At 35.8% G+C, this 20,379-nt stretch overlaps 1 protein-coding gene across 25 annotated transcripts in view; it reads right to left on the bottom strand.

Annotated features, from left to right (window-relative positions):
- Positions 1 to 20,379, bottom strand: part of VPS13B (vacuolar protein sorting 13 homolog B) — a 915,151-nt gene that overhangs the window by 787,949 nt on the left and 106,823 nt on the right. For 23 of the 25 annotated variants that reach the window (XM_063669399.1, XM_054497603.2, XM_054497598.2 and 20 more), the window contains exons 8-12: positions 15,494 to 15,762; positions 2,234 to 2,329; positions 1,804 to 1,926; positions 1,211 to 1,348; positions 193 to 280 (exon numbers count right to left, since the gene is read on the bottom strand). In XM_063669399.1, coding sequence (XP_063525469.1) covers positions 193 to 280; positions 1,211 to 1,348; positions 1,804 to 1,926; positions 2,234 to 2,329; positions 15,494 to 15,762 — 714 coding nt within the window. Of the gene's footprint in view, positions 1 to 192; positions 281 to 1,210; positions 1,349 to 1,803; positions 1,927 to 2,233; positions 2,330 to 6,945; positions 13,849 to 15,062; positions 15,763 to 20,379 lie in introns of those variants that run through there. The other 2 variants (XR_010127329.1, XR_010127330.1) reach the window with 1 other exon arrangement.

Raw genomic sequence — 20,379 nt, 5'->3', positions numbered from 1 at the left:
ATAAAGAACAGATTTGAAATGACAAGAATCTAAGACAATTCTAACATGATGTTAAAATTAAACCACTCCCCGAAGTACTAGAAGATAAATCTTATGTAGCAGAGTACAACCAGTCAAGGACCAATTGATTCTGAGGAAGGCTTTGTTTCAGTTGTTCAAGAAATGGCAAACATAAAGGAAAGAAGCCAATACCTTTGCCACTAGTGTTCTCCATTGTATACAGGTAATCCATATAAAAAGCCCCAAACCGTTGCATTCCAGCTATCTCAGTGTATGTCTCCTGCCAACGAAGCAATGCAAACAGAATAAACATTGTATAAAAGAAACTTTTGAGTTTACAGCTTGATAGGTTAGATATATATCTTTATATAGAATGTATAACAACACAAAGGATGACCAAAAGGACAGAAGTTATTCCAAGAATTTACTTCTAAGAAAGGTAATATTCCATCTATTATAGACCACACAAAAAAGATATCCATACTTTTATGAGACATTTTGACCACCTTATTAATCGTCTAGTTAATAAATATCTACAATGGAGAAGACAGTACACTTCTGACCTTTATCACTATCACTAAACTGTCTAATAATGTATACTCTCAAATAGAAATAATCCTTAAATATTTCATATCATGAAACAATTCAAACACTAAAGATATACTGAAATATTCTAAATGTATGTTAATTATGCAAGTCAACATTAAATATTTTAACAATGAAAGTAAATCTTGATAAAAAAGAGTAAAATGTAAATTATCCTATTGCATTAATCTTCAGGTAATTATCTGAATTTTTAACTGATTTCATAAATGTATTAATATTCCATAAACATATTAATATATTCTTACATTTAAAAAACACTAAGAAGTATACATAGTAAAAAGGTAAATTCCTCATTTCTTTACATCAATCCCACACATTAAAAGTAACAAAAATTAACAGAGGTAATTCAACATGTTTCCTCCACAATTATTTTTGAAGCAGGGCATAAATAAGCAAAATATGTTTACATATTCAATAAAAGATCTCTGTGCACTCCTCAAATATTTCTACATGTATACACTGTATAAATGCATTCAAAATGTTTTAATAAACAATTAGCATTCAGAAGGTATTATTTGAAAAGAAAGCTAGAAATCACAAGTATTCATACAATGTGTCCACCCAAACACAGCCTAGAATTTGGTTCAAATATATATTCTCTAACCTTATGATGAGTTGAATCCAAGATAAATTCTGCGCGAGTACCATTATTTTCTGGGCTTCGGTAATCAAACAATGAATTTGTAAGGTATGTGAAACCTTTCGTACTCAAATTGTCACCACAAATGAAGAAACAGGCTTCCTGAAAACAAATGCAAAATTTATAAACAGGAAGAAAAATCATTAGCCTGTTAAACAAAATAAAACCTTGATTTTATGATGCCCATTTACTAGTCAAAAGAAATCACTAAAACAGAAAGATAAGGAATGCTGCTGCTCCACTTTCATTAACTATTTTGGCCAAGATCATTTTAACAAACCAAAAGGAAACTCCAAATAACTGTCATAAACAAAAAAGAAGAAAGATTCATGAATTAGAAAGTAGTTGGAACTACTGTCCAGGTGTTAGGTGCTACCAACTTTCTAAACTCCCCGAGATCTATAATTTCTGGCAGGGGAAACACAGGAACAAATAGTAAAGATCTTCTCTCAAGCCCGAGATATATATAGTCTAACAGATATTATACGGTTAAACACTTCAATAAGCACTTAATTATTCCTATATCCTATCCAAAAGCATGGAGGAAAGGGACTTACAGTTTCACTTCTATTCATATTCTCTTCAAAATCTTTAACACCCATAATTCCTTTAAGGCACATGGCTCTGCAACCAACAAACCCAATCTGGCAATCAAAGAAAGGTTCTCCCATCATAAGGGCCTATAAGAGGAATGGAAACATTAGAACTAAGAACTTGAATTTAATAAAAATGTTAGAGGCTTTCCTTGTAGAATCTCTAAATTAGTTAAACATCTTTAGAATTATGTCATTTTTAAATTTATTCTATACTATTTATTTATACTATCTAAGGGATAGTAAACTCTATTAAAATAAGAAACAAACATCTTACTTGTATTTTTAAATATACTACATCTGATAAAAACAGGTATTTATAAAATATTAAAATATTTATAAAATATTAAAGAACCAAATATTTAAAAATACAGGTTCAATATTGAAAGATTACCTCAACTGTAGTTCCTTCTTGTTCCCAACACAATACTTCTTTAGATTTTACTTTCTGTGGACTGTAATAACTACTCTCAGCTTGCATTTCTGTGAGCTAAGAAATATAAGAATATTAAGTAAATCAAAATCAGTATTAAAGAGCAATAAATTGTCATTATTATGATTAATTGATTAAAACGAGGCCAATTTTAAGATTCAGGAAATTTAATTATTAAGCAGGAAAGCAGGTGCAACAAAAACAGCTGTAACAGATTATCCATGGTATAAAGGTTGAATATGCTAGTCTCAACGTATATAGAGAATTTAAATACTTTTTAAACTCCTTCTTAATATTGTTTTAAAAAGTGAAAGCTGTGTGCAATAACAGTCCCATACTCATAAAATCATTTATGTATTCTGCCAAAAATTTACATATAGTATAACCTCAGTTCATTTTATATTCACTAAAACATTCAACAATGTGTAGTTTCAACCATTTCCAAGACTTCTCACTATTTGAAATAAAAAGAAAGTGGTGATTAAATGCAAAAAGATAAAATAGGCTCTTTCTAGTTCCTATGAAGGAAACAGAATCAAGGGTATTTCTTTTCAAAATATGTTTCCTACTAAATCTCATAGACTCATTCAATCATGCAACAAATACTTATTGAAGGCCAGCTAGATAAGAAGTAGGGGCAAACCTCATTGTATTGCACTCTGCTTTATTTCACTTCACAAATATTGCACTTTTTACAAATTGAAAGTCTGTAGCAACCCCACATTAATTAAGTCTATCAGCACCATTTTCCCAATAGCACATGCTTACTTTGTGTCTCTGTGTCACATTTTGGTAATTCTCCCAATAGTTCAAAATTTTTCATTATTATTATCTGTTATGGTGATCTGTAATCAGTTATCTTTGATAGTACTATTAGAATTATTTTGGGGCACCATGAACGTGCCCATTTAAGACTGAGAACTTAATTGATAAATGTGTGTGTTCTGACTGTTCCACCGTCTAGCCACTCCCCTCTCTCCCTTCTCCTTGGGCCTCCCTATTTCCTGAGACACAACAATATTGAAATTAGGCTAATTAGTAATATTACAATGGTCTAAGTATTTAAGTGAAAGGAAGAGTCCCTGTCTCTCACTTTAAATGAAAAGCTAGAAATGATTAAGCTTAGTGAAGAAGGGATGTAAAAGCCAAGACAGGCCAAAAGGTAGGCATCTTGAGCCAAACAGTTGGCCCAGTCATTAATGCAAAAGAAAAAGTCTTGAAGGAAATTAAAATTGTACACACAAGTGATAAGGAAGTAAAACAGCCTGTTGATATGGAGGAATTTTGAGTGGTCTGGATAGACAATCGAACTAGCCACAACACTCCCTTAAGCCAAAGCTGAATCCAGAGTAAAGCCCTAACTCTTAAATTCTATGTAGGCTAATAGATGTAAGAAAGCTGCAGGAGAAAAGTCCGACAGTAGCAGAGGTCTGTTCACGAGCCTTATGGAAAGAAGACGTCTACATACCATAAAAGCACAAGATAAACAGCAAGGGTTGACGTAGAAGCTGCACGCAGTTACACAGAAGACCTAGCTAAGATAATTAATAAAAGTGGCTACTAATCAACAGATTTTCAACACAGACCAAACAGCCTTCTCCTGGAAGAAGATGTCATCTGAGCTAGAGAGGAAAAGTCAGTGCTTGGCTTCAAAGCTTCAAAATACAGGCGGATGCTCTTGTTAGGGGCTAACATATCTGGTAACTTTAAGTTGAAGATAGTGTTCATTCACCATTCTGAAAATCCTAGGGCCCTTAAGAATCATGCTAAATCTACTTTGCTTGTGCTCTATGAATGGAAAAAAAATGACTGAATGACAGTACATCTGTTTATGGCATGGTTTACTAAATATTTTAAGCCTATGGAAAACCTACTTCTCAAAAAAAAGGACTCCTCTTAAAATATTACTGCTCACTGACAATGCATCTGGTCACCCTACACCTCTGATGGAGATATACAAGGAGATGAATATTGTTTCTCATGCCTGCTAAAATGACATCCATTCTGCAGCCCATGGATTAGGAGTAATGTTGATGTTCAAGTCTTATTATTTAAGAAATACAAATACATTTTGTAAGGCTATAGCCACCATAGATAGTGATTCCTCTGATGGATCTATGCAAAGTAAATCAAAAACTTTCCTGAAAGGGTTTACTATTCCAGATTCCATTAAGAACATTCGTGATTCATAGAAGGAGGTCAAACTATCCACATTAACAAGAGCTTGAAAGAAGTTGATTTTAACCCTCCTGGATGACTTTGAGGTATTCAAGACTTAGGTAGAGGAAGTAACTACTAGAGAATTAGATTTAGAAGTGGAACCTGAAGAGGACTGGCTTCTTACGGATAAATAAAGAAAGTGATTTCTGAAGATGGAATCTACTCCTGGTGAAGATGCTAGGAATATTGTTGAAATGACAATGAACTTAGAATGTTCTGTATATTTAGTTGATAAAGCAGCAGTAGTGTTTGAAAAGGACTGACTTCAATTTCGACAGAGGTTCTACTCTGAGGCCAGACACAGTGGCTCACGCCTGTAATGCCAGCACTTTGGAAGGCCAAGTCAGGTGGATCACTTGAGGCCAGGAGTTTGAGACCAGCCTGGCCAACGTGGTGAAACCCCATCTCTACCAAAAATACAAAAATTAGCCAAGCGTGGTGGTGCATGCCTGTAGTCCCAGCTACTCAGGAGGCTGAGGTGCAAGAATTGCTTGAACCTGGGAGGCGGAGGTTGCAGTGAGCCAAAATCATACCACTACACTCCAGCCTGCGTGACAGAGAGACTCTGTCTCAAAAAAAAGTAGTCCTACTCTGAGTAAAATTCAGTCAAACAGCATCCCATGCTACAGAGAAATCCTCTATGAAAGGAAGAGTCAATTAATGTGGCACACTTCATTGCTGTCTTATTCTGAGAAATTGCCTCTGCCACTCCAACCTTTAGCAACCACCACCCTGATCAGACAGCAATCATCAATACTGAGTCAAGACCCTCCACCAGCAAAAAGTTATGACTTGCTAAAAGTGCAGATGATTGTTAGCATTTTTTAACAATAAAGTACTTTTAATTCAGGTATGTATAGTGTTTTTAGACATACTGTTGGACACTTAACAAACTACAATATTGTGCAAACATAATTTTTTATGCATTGGGCAAAACGAAAAATTTCTGTGACTCGCTTTATTGCTATATTCGCTTTATTGTGGTGGTATGGAACCAAATCCACAATATCTCTGAGGTACACCTGTACTAATCTAGATATTAACATAACAAAAAATTCTTACTCCCCAGATGCTTACAACATATTATTTATATGTTTCAAAAATTAAATAAATTATTTTACAAAAGTACTATTCTAAATGCAATATAGTATCCTGGTTTGAATCATGGTACACAAAAAAGATATCATGAAATTCAATTAATGTTTAAAATGTAACAGTAATGCACATATACATTACAGTAATGCATACACAGTAATGCACATATAACAATAAGGGAAACTGGGTAAAGAACATAAGGGAACTCTCTGTACTGTCTTTGCAACCTGTGTGTAACTCTAAAATTATTCCAAAAAGAAAAGGTTACTTTTTTTAAAAAGGTATTTCAGCCTGTGTTTGCCAATTATTTACTTCCCCTCATTCTTACGACATAGATATATTCATCACTTTTAAATGCAAAGTCAAAGCTCACATTTTTTAAAAAACCAATATTTAACTTAGGCCTAATAAAAGTTCTTGAACTAAAAAGTTACAATTTTAAGCACAGTGACTTCTCTATATTGAGTATCAACTAATTATTCTCATTCTTTATAATAAAGCTTTTTATATTTTATATATTTATGTAATGTAGACTCCTATTTCTTGGATGTTTCTAGTACTGATATATACAATGTAGCTATTTTAAAGTACAATTCTGTAATCTAGAATGATTACTGAAGTAAACTTGAATTTCTTTAAATTGATCCCTCTTCAGCTGTCTACAATTATTACAGAGAAAAAGCAATTAATTGATTATAAGGACTCGTGCGGTGACTCACGCCTGTAATCTCAGCACTTCGGGAGGCCGAGGTGGGCAGATCACGAGGTCAGGAGATCGAGACCATCTTGGCTAACACGGTGAAACCCTGTCTCTACTAAAAAAATATATAAAAAATTAGCCGGGCATGGTGGCGGGCGCCTGTAGTCCCAGCTACTGGGGAGGCTGAGGCAGGAGAACGGTGTGAACCCGGGAGGGGGAGCTTGCAGTGAGCCGAGATTGCACCACTGCACTCCAGCCTGGGCAACAGTGCGAGACTCTGTCTCAGAAAAAAACAAAGGACTCGAACATTACAAGAATAATTTTAAACATTCTTTAAAAAATGCTAGATTTAATTTGGCATGATTTTTGCTGGACTGATATCAACTGTTCAAAATGCTAATGTAGAAACATGATCTTGTTTTCTTAACAAAAATATGAACCAGAAATTAATTCCAAACATTCGTCAAATCTAAGCTGAGCAATGAATTCTAATGCTTTCCTCAATATCAAGGTATTTCCCTAAGAGCAAACTTTAAGAAACATAAATGTTCTAAAATTATAAAAAGATATAACTATTGACAAATACTGCCCAAAAAGTTTATAAAAGTTTTATACACAAATGACTATTTTGTTTTGTTGTTGTTTGCCTTTGTTTATGTTTTTGACACAGGGTCTTCCTCTGTCACCCAGGCTGCAGTGCAGTAGCACGATCATGGGTCACTGCAGCCTAAATCCTCCAGGGCTCAAGCAATCCTCCCACTTCAGCTTCCAGAGTAGCTAGGACTACAGGTGCACACTACCACACCTGGCTATTTTTTTTTTTAATAAAGATGAGGTCTCACTATGTTGCCCAGGTTGGATAAATGCCTATTTTGACTGATTCAGTTGAATATAATTCCTCTCAACAATCAAGTTAACAGAAATGTATCAGAATAATTTCAAATTTAAAACTAAACAGGAAAAAATCACCAAAAAGCACAGTACCTAACTTGTAATCCTTGACTTCCCTCACAATCTTCTGCAAAAATAAGTGCCTTATTCTGATCATCTAAAACTGACAATATATCTTTTTTTTCTTTTTACAAAATGTGAGACTTTTTTTTTTTTTTAAGGAGACACAATCTTGCTCGGTCACCCAGGCTAGAGTACAGTGGTGAAAACATGGCTCATTGCAGCTCAAACTCCAGGACTCAAGCAATCCTCCCACTTCAGCCTCCTAAATTGCTAGGATTACAGGCAAGCGCCACCATGCCCTGCTAATTTATTTATTTATTTTTTGTACAGACAGGGTCTCATTCTGTTGCCCAGGCTATATGTCAGGACTTTTGATGTTAAAAAAACTGACAACATATCCAACAATATTTGTCAACAGTTGCCTTTTTATTATATTTTTTAATATCTTATTTTATTATGTTTTAATTTTGAAGATGAATCCTTATCCCTTTAATCAATGCTAAATCACTGAATTCAATTACAAAAATAATTTTTTTCAGTAGAACTGAGAATGATGTTAAAATAGTACAGCTAATATATGCATTATAATTTTTGCCCAAACTTTAAAAAATAAAATCAATCAAGCTATGACACAAACTTTAGTTGAAACTTATTCTCTATATTTTTCAACTTTTGTCATATTAGAAAATATTGAATTATCTTAAGTAGAAAAGTCTTTAATATTTATTTGTAAATTTTTTTTTAGTAAAGACAGGGTTTCACCATATTGGCCAGGCTGGTCTTGAACTCCTGACCTCATGATCTGCCTGCCTCAGCCTCCCAAAGTGCTGGGATTACAGGCGTGAGCCACTGCGCCCGGCTATCTTATTTTATAACTTGCCATCTGTTGTAGTTATAAATTGTGTAGCTTTAGTACTAATACAAAGAAAATCTATGCTAAATTTAAAACCATGAGAACAGAAACATTTTTTTTTTTTTCCACTGCTACAACCCCACAATGTAACAAGTTGCCTGGAATAATACCTATACCACTATTTCAAAAGTTTAGCTCATTTCACATGGGTTTATCTCCTTTACAAAAATGCAGACATGAAATAATAAACCCACAAAAAATGAAATTGGAGAGGAAACAAAACCTGAAAAATTAGTCCATAAATTTTTGTAAACTGAAAAGCAGATGAAAAGGTGGGCAGATGTATGGATAATGGATGGATGCACATACTTATTCAAAAAATAAATATTTGTAGAAAATATACCAGGCAATTTCTAAGTGCTGAAGAAACAACAAATCTTTTTTTTTCTTTTTTTTTTGAGACAGTATCTTGCTCTGTCACCCAGGCTGGAGTGCAATGGCATGATATTGGCTCACTGCAACCTCCACCTCCCAGGTTCAAGCAATTCTCCTGCTTCAGACTCCCAAGTAGCTGGCATTACAGGCGCCTGCCACCACACCAGGCTAATTTTTGTATTTTTAGTAAAGACGGGGTTTCCATGTTGGCCAGGCTGGTCTCGAACTCCTGACCTCATGATCCGCCCACCTCAGCCTCCCAAAGTGCTGGGATTACAGGTGTGAGCCATCATGCTCAGCCCAACAAACCTTTTAAAATTACCACTTAATGAGCTTTAGTGTAATATCAAAAGGAATATCCACAATTTTTCAAAAGGCTATTAAAATACTCCTTCCTTTCCAAATAAATATCTATGTGAGGCTAGATGTTCTTCATATACATTAATTAAAACATGTCCTAACAGACTAAATACTGAAGCAGACACAAAAATTCAGCTATCTTCTACTAAGACAGACATTCAAGATATTTACAAAAATAAACCAATGCATGTCCCTTCTTACCTTTTAAAATATAGTAATTTTACTTTTATTATAAAATGATATTCACATCAACATATAATAAATTCATTTTAAAATAAATTAATATATACATATTCTTAAGATTTGTTTTAATTTCTAATACAATAAATATGAGTAAATGTAATATGAATAAACAAAACTCCTCAGAATTCTCAATAATTTTTAAGAATGCAAAGGTTTCCTGGAGCCTTGAGATCAAAAAGTTTGAAAACTACTGGTCTACAAGTTGCAATAAAGCTGATGAGAAATGACTGCATCCTAGAGGTACAGCTGACAGAACATGCTGACTGATTAGATGTGGTGGGAGAAGAAAAGATACTAATAAATGTTAAGCCTGAGCAAATTAGTAGATAATGTTGCAATTTAATGAAAGGTAAAATAGTGGGGGTGGGGGTGCACAACTGCAAAGAAAAATCAAGAGTTCTGTTTGTATGTGTTAAGTATCAATCAGATATGAAAGCAGAAATATAAAACAGGCAGTTGAATTCTAGAGCTCAGGGAAAAGTGAAAAGTGGAGACACAAATTTGGTAGTCTATCAGCATCTGTATCATGATGGAGTTATATCACCTTGGGAGTTTGTAGATAGAAAAGAAGAGAGGGTCAAAGACCAAGCCCTATATGCCAACATTTAAAGGTCAGACAGAAGAGAAGCACCAAAAACAACTACAAAAAAGTCCCTGGTAACCCAGACATAATTTTCTTTTCTTTCTTTTTTTTTTTTTTCTTTTTTTTTGAGACAAGGTCTTGCTCTGTCACCCAGGCTGCAGTGGCAGTGGCAGGATCTCAGCTCAATTCAACCTCCACCCCTCCAACTCAAACGATCCTCCCACCTCAGCCTGCTAAGTATCTGGTACTACAGGCACACGCCATCTGCTTAGCTAATTTTTGTATTTTTCTGTAGTGACAGAGTTTCACCATATTGGCATGGCTGGTCTGGAATTCCTGGGCTCAAGCGATCTGCCTGCTTTGGCCTCCTAAAGTGCTGGGATTATAGGCGTAAGCCACTGTGCCCGGCGATAACATTTTTAAAGAAAAAGAAGTATATCCCAAAGAAACTCTTCCACATATATATGTCAAAAGATCTGTACCAGAACATTTACATAAGCATTGTTCAAAATATAGCAAAATATATAGAACAGACTGTAAGACCCATTATCCCTCTTTCTTAGACTCATAAATCAATCCCACATCATTCTACTAGTTGTCTGAAGATTTAATCTTGGATTCAGTCCCACACTACCACTGTCATAATCCTTAGTGATTTCAATATCCAGAGAGATGATGATTTCAATATCCAGAAAGATGATCATTCCAAAAGTCTGATTTCTCAGTTTTTTGACCACCTCTTCTGCATTGATCTTGTCCTCCAGATTATTTTCACCATCACCCTAACTAAAGCAGCAGAATATGACCAGAAAATACATAGAACCACAACAACTGGTATATCTTCAAATTCATGATCACTTTTGTGTAGTAGGTCCTTAGTGTCCCTAGTGAACATACATATTCAAGGGTCATTACTCCTCATCCTCCCCAAGATGACAATTTTATACCTTCTTCCCTTTCCTCAAAGCTTCTCCTCCTTCCCCATGTTTACTCTGAGTTAAGAGAACTATTTAAAGAAAAAAATAATCCGAAGAGAACTTTCAAAAACCGCTACCCACCTTTTCTACCAAAGCACTTATGTGTGTGCAAGGTCACATTGCTTTCTCTCCTGCTATCATGAATGAATGACCTATTGTCCCATTAGAGGTCATCAGACTTTCCATCTCTACAAGAGGTGCCAAGCCCTCTTATCTACTCAAGAATATTACTCCAGCCAATTCTCCCCCTCTTGCCTATATCGATTTTTTCCTCTCTATTAGATCACTTATATCACCAAACAAACATGCTATGATTACCCGCATCTTTCAAAAAAAAAAAAGTCTTTAGCTCCACAACCCCAACCAGCTATTTCCCCATTTCTATGCTCTTTATAACAAAACCGTCTTGAAAGTTTTCTGTACTCTTCAACAATTACTCTACTACCATTTGCATTTTTATCTGTCCTTTTTGCATAAAATATACATAATAAAATGTACAGTTTTAACCACTTGTCAGTATACAATTCAGTGGCATTTAGTACAAAATATTATATAATTATCCCCACTATATATTTGCAGAGCTTTTACATCATACTAGGCAGAAACTCTGAACCTGTTAAGCACTAACTCAATTCCCCTGTATCCTACAGCCTCTAGCATGTCTATTCTACTGCTGTTTCTGTGATTTTGCCTGTTCTAAATACCTCATCTGTGATGGTTAATACTGACTGTCAACTTGATTAGACTGAAGGCTGCAAAGTATTGTTCTTGAGTGTGTCTATGAGGGTGCTGCCGAAGGAGTTTAACATTTGAGTCAGTGAACTGGAAGATGCAGACCCACCCTCAATCTGGGTGGGCACCATCTAATCAGCTGCAAGCACAGCTAGGATAAAGCAGGCAGAAGAATGTGGAAGGACTAGACTTGCTGAGTCTTCTGGCTTCATCTTTCGCCTGTGCTGGATGCTTCCTGCCCTTGAACATCAGACTCCAAGTTCTTCAGCTTTTAGACTTTGGGACTTACACCTGTGGTTTGCCAGGGGCTCTCAGGCCTTTGGCCCACACTGAAAGCTACACCGTCAGCTTCCCTGCTTTTGAGGTTTTGGGACTCGGACTGATCCATCACTGGCTTACTTGCTCCTCAACTTGCAGACGGCCTATCATGGGACTTTACCTTGTGATCGTGTGAGTCAACTCTCCTTAATAAACTCCCTTTCATACATACATATAGCCTATTAGTTCTGTCCCTCTAGAGAACATCATCTAAGTGGAATCATACAATATTTGTCCTTTTGTGTCTGGCTTATTTCATTCAGCATAGAGATTTTCCAGGTTCATTCATGTTTAGCATGCATCAGAACTTCATTCCTTTTTTTTTTTTTCTGAGATGGAGTTTCACTATTGTTGCCCAGGCTGGAATGCAATGGCATGATCTCGGCTCACTGCAACCTCTGCCTCCCGGGTTCAAGCGATTCTCCTGCCTCAGCCTCCCGAGTAGCTGGGATTACAGGTACCCACCACCACGCCCAGCTTTTTGTATGTTTAGTAGAGATGGGGTTTCAACATGTTGGCCAGGCTGGTCTTGAACTCCTGACCTCGTGATCTGCCCACCTCAGCCTCCCAAAATGCTGGGATTACAGGCATGAGCCACCACACCTGGCCAAAATTTCATTTTTTTTATGGCTGAATATTATTCCACTGTATGTATATACCACAATTTGTTTATTCATTCATCCACTGATGAACATATGGATTGTTTCCATTTTGGGAGATCACTGAATAGTGCTACTATGAACGTTTATGTTCACCAATTTGTTTGAATACCAGTTTTTTATTCTTTTGAGTACGTACCTAGAAATAAAATAGCTCGATTATATGGTAATTCTACGTTTAATTTTTTGTGGAAACACCAAACTATATTCCACAGCAGATGCACTATTTTACATTTCTACCAGTCTTCACATTTGCTTTTAATCAACTCCAACAAAGATTCTAACAGTGTCATATCACTGTTCTGCTCAAAATCACCAGTAATTTTCCACATTGTAAAATCCAAGGATCCGTTCTTACAAATAATCTATTCCCTCCTCTTTAAAACATTTATGGTACTTACCTTCCAGTCTCTTGGTTTTCTGCCTACAATATTGATCATTTATTCTCAGCTTCCCTTGCTATTTATTCCTCATCTTTCCAATTTCTTATCATCACAGTGCCCCAGAGCTTGGCTCTAGAACCTCTTTTTTCTATTCTACACTAATTTCAGTCTTAATATGATCATGACTATCAAATATATGCACCTAGGCAAATTTCTAATCTGAATTCTAGATCCATATATCCAACTGTCCACTAAGTTACTCTACTTAAATATACAGCAGGCATCTTAAACCTATCCAAAACTAAATTCCTCATCTTCATCTCAAATCTAGTCTTCTCCCAATCCCAGTCATCTCAAAATGTCACAGCTCAACTCTTCTAGTTGTTTAAGAGCCATCCTTGGATCATCTTTTTTTTTTCATTCATGTCTCATAATGAAATCTATCAGGAAATTCTGCCTATTTGACCTTCAAAACACATCCAAAACACAATCACTTTTCATCACCTCCACTTGCTATCACCCTAGTCCAAGTAATTACCATCTCTTGCTTGAAAATTGCATTCCTATTTCTTTTCCTTACTTTTGCTTCCAACACAGCAGCCACAGTGATCCAGATTAAAATACAACCCGGATCATATAATTCTTCTAAAAACTGGCCAAATATTGTTTATCTCACTAAGAATAAAAGACAAAGTCCTAAAAATGATCTACACAGTTTACAACTTATGAACCACTCCAAACCTCATCACCCCTCTTATCCTTCATACCACATTCATTCATGATATCTCATGACACTACTGCCCCACTGGCTTCCTTGCTGTTTCTTGAACTCTGTTGCCTTTACATTTGTTATTACTGGAATGTCCATTCTCACATATCAATGAGGCTTCCTCTTTGGCAGGTCTTTGCTTTAATATTCCCTTCATAATAAGGCCTTCCCTGATCATCCCATTTTAAACTGCATAATATCCCCTCTGGTGAAAGCACTCGCTATTCCTCTTCCTACTTGATTTTTCTTTTTTTTTTTTTTTTTCGGAGACAGAGTTTCGCTCTTGTTGCCTAGGCTGGAGTGCAATGGCACAATCTCAGCTCACCACAACCTCCACCTCCCAGGTTCAAGCAATTCTCCTGCCTCAGCCTCCCGAGTAGCTGGGATTACAGGCATGTGTCACCACGCCCGGCTAATTGGGTAATTTTTTTTTTTAGTAGAGATGGGGTTTCTCCATGTTGGTCAGGCTGGTCTCGAATTCCAGATCTCAGGTGATCTGGCCGCCTCGGCCTCCCAAAATGCTGGGATTACAGGCGTGAGCCACCACATCCGGCCCCCACTTGATTTTTCTACCTAACCTTTATATTCAATGAACACAATATATATGTTATTTGTTTATAATATCAATTTAAGCTTGAAAAATCAGGAATTTATATCTGTTCACTCTGGTATCTCTGGAGACAAAACAATGCTTAGAAACAGCTGGCATTGAAAATATTTGTTGAATGAATTAAGATATTATTCAGGAATATTACATGTATGGTAATAGTATTATAAAAGTCCAGGAAACAAATAACTCAAAAATTAAGTTTGGGTTATATGTGAGAGGAAGAGAAGGTAAAATATGATCAAAGAAGAACACATGGGGGATCAAAGCTACTAGCAATTTTATATTTATTTTGGCTGAAGTGCAGGGGTACTGGGATTACAGGTGTGAGCCACCATGCCTGGCATAATTTTATATTTCTTCAAGTAAAGGGGTATTTACTTTATTATTCTTTAACCTGGACATACACATATTTGTATATATCATATATATTTTTGTATAGATGAGAATAGATATTTTACATGCATTATTTTAATGGAGAAAGTCGTCAAGTTATGCTAAATACTGCTGGAAAAATAGCTAGAAGAGGACCTAGTTAACAATTTTGTCCTGAAAAGCGAAAGAGATGAGGAAAGAGATAATTATATGTAAACAATCCTTAAAAAAAATTTTTGTTATGAGGCTGGGCGTGATAGCTAACACCTGTAATCCTAGCACATTGGGAGGCCGAAGGGGGAAAAACACTTAAGCCTAGGAGCGAGACCAGCCTGGGCAACATGGCAAAACCCCAACTCTGCAAAATATTTAAAAAAAAAAAAAAATTAGCTGGGCACAGTGGCACGTGCCTGTAGTCCCAGCTGCTGGGGAGGCTGAAGTGAGACGATGTCTTGAGCCCGGGAGGCAGAGGTTGCACTGAGCTGTGATTGCACCACTGCACTCCAGCCTAGGCAACAGAGCCAGACCCTGTCTCAAAAAAAAAAAAAAAAAAGAGAGAGAGAGACAGATTGTTATGATTGTTACGAAGGAGAGCACAGAAATGAAACCGTACCCGATGGGTAAAATAATTCAGGGGAAAATTTTTGCTATTCCTTTCTTTTTTAATGACAATATTAAGGCATGTTTGCATACCAACTGAATGATTCAATAGGGCAAAAAACTATCCATGAAGCTAATAAAAAAGAAATGTGGAGAATGCCCTAAGAAGACAGGAAGGGATCAAAATTCAAAGATTTCAAGTGGAGGAGCCATGCAATTTTATGAAGTAAGAACTGTTAGACTCTATCTCACATCTACTGAATGCAAAACAAACTTGAATAAAGCTAGAATTATACTAACAATCCAAATTTAAGCATTAAAGTTGCTAGAGATATAAACAGCAAGAGAAAAGACCTACTTTGAAAGTCACCGTTGCCTTTGTGCAATAAAATCCTATAGAAACAATAGGATCCTTCAAAGTCTGTGCTTTTTGCTGATGCATGGTTGATGCAGGATCGTTCCCACCAAAGTCTTCCTCGCCATCGTCATAACTCACAATTGCAGGCACAAAGGACCAGGCCCATGACACCCATCCCTGTGGCAGCTCCTCATCTTGCTGTGAATATAACTCTTGACCTTTATACTGAGCAGGATATTGCATATCTATTCTTGTTTCATCTTCAGAACCTATCAATTAAAATTAAGTCATTTTAAATAAGTCAAAAGGATTTAACTAAGAGAATAGAAATACACATCCTTTAAAATTTTTCCTCCCATATCCTTCTAATATAAGGTATAAACAAATGATACAGTGATTATTATTATTTGAAACCAATAATTTAGCATTATGACTCTCAAGTTTCTGTATGTTGTACTGTATCACTCTCCTTTAGTAGGTTATGCTTAATGTCATGTGGAAAGTAGTTTATCGACTGCACATAACTTTTAACTGTATTTGATAAAGACAAAGAATAAATTAATTCTTTAACATCGCTCATGAATGTTTTAAACCAACAACAAAAAACCTACCTCTCAAAAATAAGGCTGATATATTGAAAAACTGACTTTTCTCAGAAACATAATACCACAAAGACCCAAGAAACATTCTTCATTTCCTGATCAGCACCCATGGAGGAAAAAAAAAATATGGCAAGTGCTTCTAGGCAAAATGCTCTCCTGCCCAAACAAGAATTATCCCAAAAACGAAAGCAAATATTAGAATAAAACGACTTTTATATGTAGTTAAAAAAATAATAATGTTGGGGCCTCTTTCTTACTAGCAAGTAAGATATGTTATACCTTTCCTGTTGTACAGATGAAAAAATTATAGCCAAGAAATTTTATTTGGTTACAAACTGGCAGACCAAAGATTTTGATTCCAACCACTCTTTAATTTATGCCACCTTTGTAAAGACAAACTCCATCAAAGTCCTTTAATATAATTCTAGCAATATAAACAAAAGAGGCATCATGAAATTTAGAAAAAAAAAAATTACTTTTTAAAAATTTCACAGGGGCCAGGAGCAGCGACTCACACCTGTAATCCCAGCACTTTGGGAGGCCAAGGTGGACAGATCACCTGAGCTCAGGAGTTCGAGACCAGCCTGAGCAACATGATGAAACCCTGTCCCTACTAAAAATACAAAAAAACTGTCCGGGTGTAAAATTCATAGGGGCCAGGATCAGTGACTTAAACCTGTAATCCCAGCACTTTGGGAGGCCGACGTGGGCAGATTACCTGAGCTCAGGAGTTCAAGACCAGCCTGGGCAACATGGTGAAACCCTGTCCCTACTAAAAATACAAAAAAATTGTCGGGGTGTGGTGGTGTGCACCCATTATGGTCCCAGCAACTTGGGAGGCTGAGGTGGGAGAATCACTTGAACCCAGGAGGCAGGCGTTGCAGTGAGCCATGTTTCATACCACTGCACTGCAGCCTGGGTGACAGAGCAAGACCCTAGACCCTGTCTAAAAAAAAATAAAAATAAAAATAAAAACACCATGGAAAAATTAGTCTCCAGCAGATTCACTCATATCTACTCACCATTGATAAATCTATAAATACACATACTCCTTTAAATCTTTAAATAACATCCTTACAGATTTTCTTATTGAAAAAGCTTTATAACTTTTTAAACTCTTATGACAGGAGACTCTTGGAACATTCTACATTTATAGGTTATGAATGTTTACCTTCTTTCACCTGAGAAGGAAAAGGCTTAATAAGAATTAACTAGAGTAACTAAAATAATAGTACCAAGACACTTAAGCCATTGTAGTTCAGAATAAGTTTTATATAAGTTGCAAACCCTGTTGGGCCCACTGGCTCATTCCTATAATCCCAGCACTTTGGGAGCCCGAGATGGGAGAATCACATGAAGCCAGGAGTTCAAGAACAGCCTACTGCAACAAAGTGAGACCCCCCACCTCAACCAAAAACAAAACAAACAAAAAATTTATCAGCCACACTCAGTGTCGTGCACCTGTAGTCCCAGCCACTCGGGAGGCTGAGGCTGGAGGATTGCTTGAGCCCAGGAGTTCAAGGCTGCAGTGAGCTATGATCATGCCATCATACTCCAGCCTAGGCAACAGAGTGAGACTATGTCAATAAATAAATAATAAATATATAAAGTAAAATAAAATTTTAAAAAGACACAAAAAAGCTTTAAATGGACAAATATTTAACACATACTTCACAAAGGCAGATAAAGGCCGATAATCACATTAAAAATTCAAAATCATTAGCCATCAAAAAATGCAAATTAAAAAACTATGAGATACCACAACACACTCATCCCAATGGCAAAAAAGTGAAAAAATACACCATTGAATGTTAGCAAGGATGTAGGTCAACTGTAACTATCACACATTGTTGATAGGAATATAAAATGGTACAACCACATTGGAAAAAGTTATGGAAGTTTCTCTGAAAACTAAACATATAATTCCACTCTTATTTACCCAAGAGAAAGAATAGCACATGTCTATGTGAAATTTGTACAAAAATATCTATGAAAGCTTTATTTATAATAGCCAAAAATGAAAAACAGCCCAAATGTCCATCAACAAGTGAATGGTAAAATAAACTATAGTATATTCACATGGTATATTCATACAATGTATGTAGCAATGAAAAGGAAAGAATGACTGCTATATGCAACAACACAGATAAATACCAAACACACTATGCTTAATGAAAGAAGCCTTTTATACATATTGAGTGTTTCCATTTATATGAAATTCTAGAATCAGCAAAACTAAATCTACAGTTTTAAGGAACTTCAGAACAGTGTTTTCTCACAGGGAGGCAGGCAGGTGAAAGGGGGATGACTAGAAAGGGGCATAAGAAACTATCTCAGATGTTAATGACCTATATCTTGGTGAGTGTTTTCCATCACACAGGTGTATGTATTTCTCAAACTCATTGAATTTTACTTTGGAGATTTAACCTCCAAAAAAAAATTAAAAGACCCACTTAGTAGAAACTCTAGATAACAACAGGCAGCTGAGGGTTAGGGGTGAAGTGTGCCAATGTATGTAACTTAACTTGAAAGGCATCAAAAACAATCGTATTGATAAATAGGGAAAGGGATGTTAGATGAACTGATATGTGATGAAGCAAATGTAACAGAATATCAATCGAAGACTCTAGATGATAAGTCTGTGAGTGTTCACCTTATAATAACTCTTACAGCTTTTCCATATATTTGAAATTTGTCAAGTTGGAAAAAAATAAATCAAGTATCTTCTACATGCTATGTTTGTTCCAGGTATAAGTGTCTCAGAAGTGCATTGTCTAACAAAAATTTACCCTCTAGTGTGAAATAAAGGTATGTTTTATACCTATATACTCTGATTAATGTTGTTCTCTATGCTTTATTTTAAGGTAGTAAGATTTTTTTAATGAGATAAAGTTTAAATAGCATAAAATTCAACATTTAAAGGTGTACAATTCAGTGGGATTTTTTTTTAATTAGTCACAAGTTTTGCTCCTATCACCACTATCTAATTTTAGAACATTTTCATCATTCCAAAAAGAAACCTACTTATTTGCAGTCATTCTCTCCTCCCCTCAACTCCTGGTTACTAATCTACTTCCTGCCTCTACAGAACTGCCTATTATGAACATTTCTAATGGAATCATATCATATGTATTATCTTTTGACTGGCTGCTTTCACCTAAGATAATGCTTTCAAGGTTCATCCATGCTGTAGCCTATATCAGTATTTCATTTTTTGTATAGCTAAATAATACTCCAATGTATGAATACACCATAATTTGATAATCCATTCATCAGTTGATAGACATTTCAATTGTGTCCAGTTTTTGGCGACTATGAATATGTTACCATGAACATTTCATATATAAGTTTTTACATGGACATATGTTATCAATTCTCTTGATATACACGTAGGAATGGAATTGCTGGGTCAATATGGTAACTCTATGTTTAACGGTTTGAAGAACTGCCATATTGTTTTCCAAAGCAACTATACCATTTTACACTCCCAACAACTTATATGAGTTCCAATTTCTCCACATCCTCACCAATACCTGTTATTTTGTATTGTTTAATTATAGTCATCTAGTACCTGTGAAGTGGTCTCTCATTGAGGTTTTGATTTGCTTGTTTGCTATTTGTTTATCTTCTTTGGAGAAATGTCTCTTTGCCCATTTTTAATTGGGTTATTTGCCGCTAAGTTTTAAATGCCCTTCTCTTAGGGCTTTATCTATGAAAATTAATCACCTTAAAACTTTCTGAGTCTCAGGCCCAATACCAAGTCAAAATCAGTCATTCCTTTCATCTTTCTACATCAGATCATTCATGATATTTATCAAACTTTCTGCCATTCTACCATACATCATACTTAACTAACTACTGACATGTCTATCTGTCCCATTTTATCTTAAAATTCTAAGGGAAAGAAATACATCAAAATGATTTCTGTATTTTCCCACATTACATATCCTTCAATGAAGTATACATTTCATTAATTAAGAGCACTAAAATAACTCAATTTAACTTAAGTGAACTTTTGCAGAAAAATTACCAATACTATTATTTACTAGGAAATCTTGAGGTATACTACTTCAACTTTTATCAAATGTATATCCTGGGTCAAGCATGGTGGCTCCTGCCTGTAATCCCAGCACTTTGTGATGCTGAGGCGGGCAGATCGCTTACACCTAGGAGTTTGAGACCAGCCTGGGCAACATAGCAAAATCCTGTCTCTACAAAAAAGGCAAAAATTACCCAGGCATGGTGGCACGTACCTGTAGCCCTAACTACTTGCAAGGCTGGGGT

This window comes from Pongo pygmaeus, chromosome 7 (genome assembly GCF_028885625.2).
Source record: "Pongo pygmaeus isolate AG05252 chromosome 7, NHGRI_mPonPyg2-v2.0_pri, whole genome shotgun sequence".
Lineage (NCBI taxonomy): Eukaryota > Metazoa > Chordata > Mammalia > Primates > Hominidae > Pongo > Pongo pygmaeus.
The sequence above is the reverse complement of the archived record's forward strand: the minus strand, read 5'-3'. Positions and strand labels throughout refer to the sequence as shown.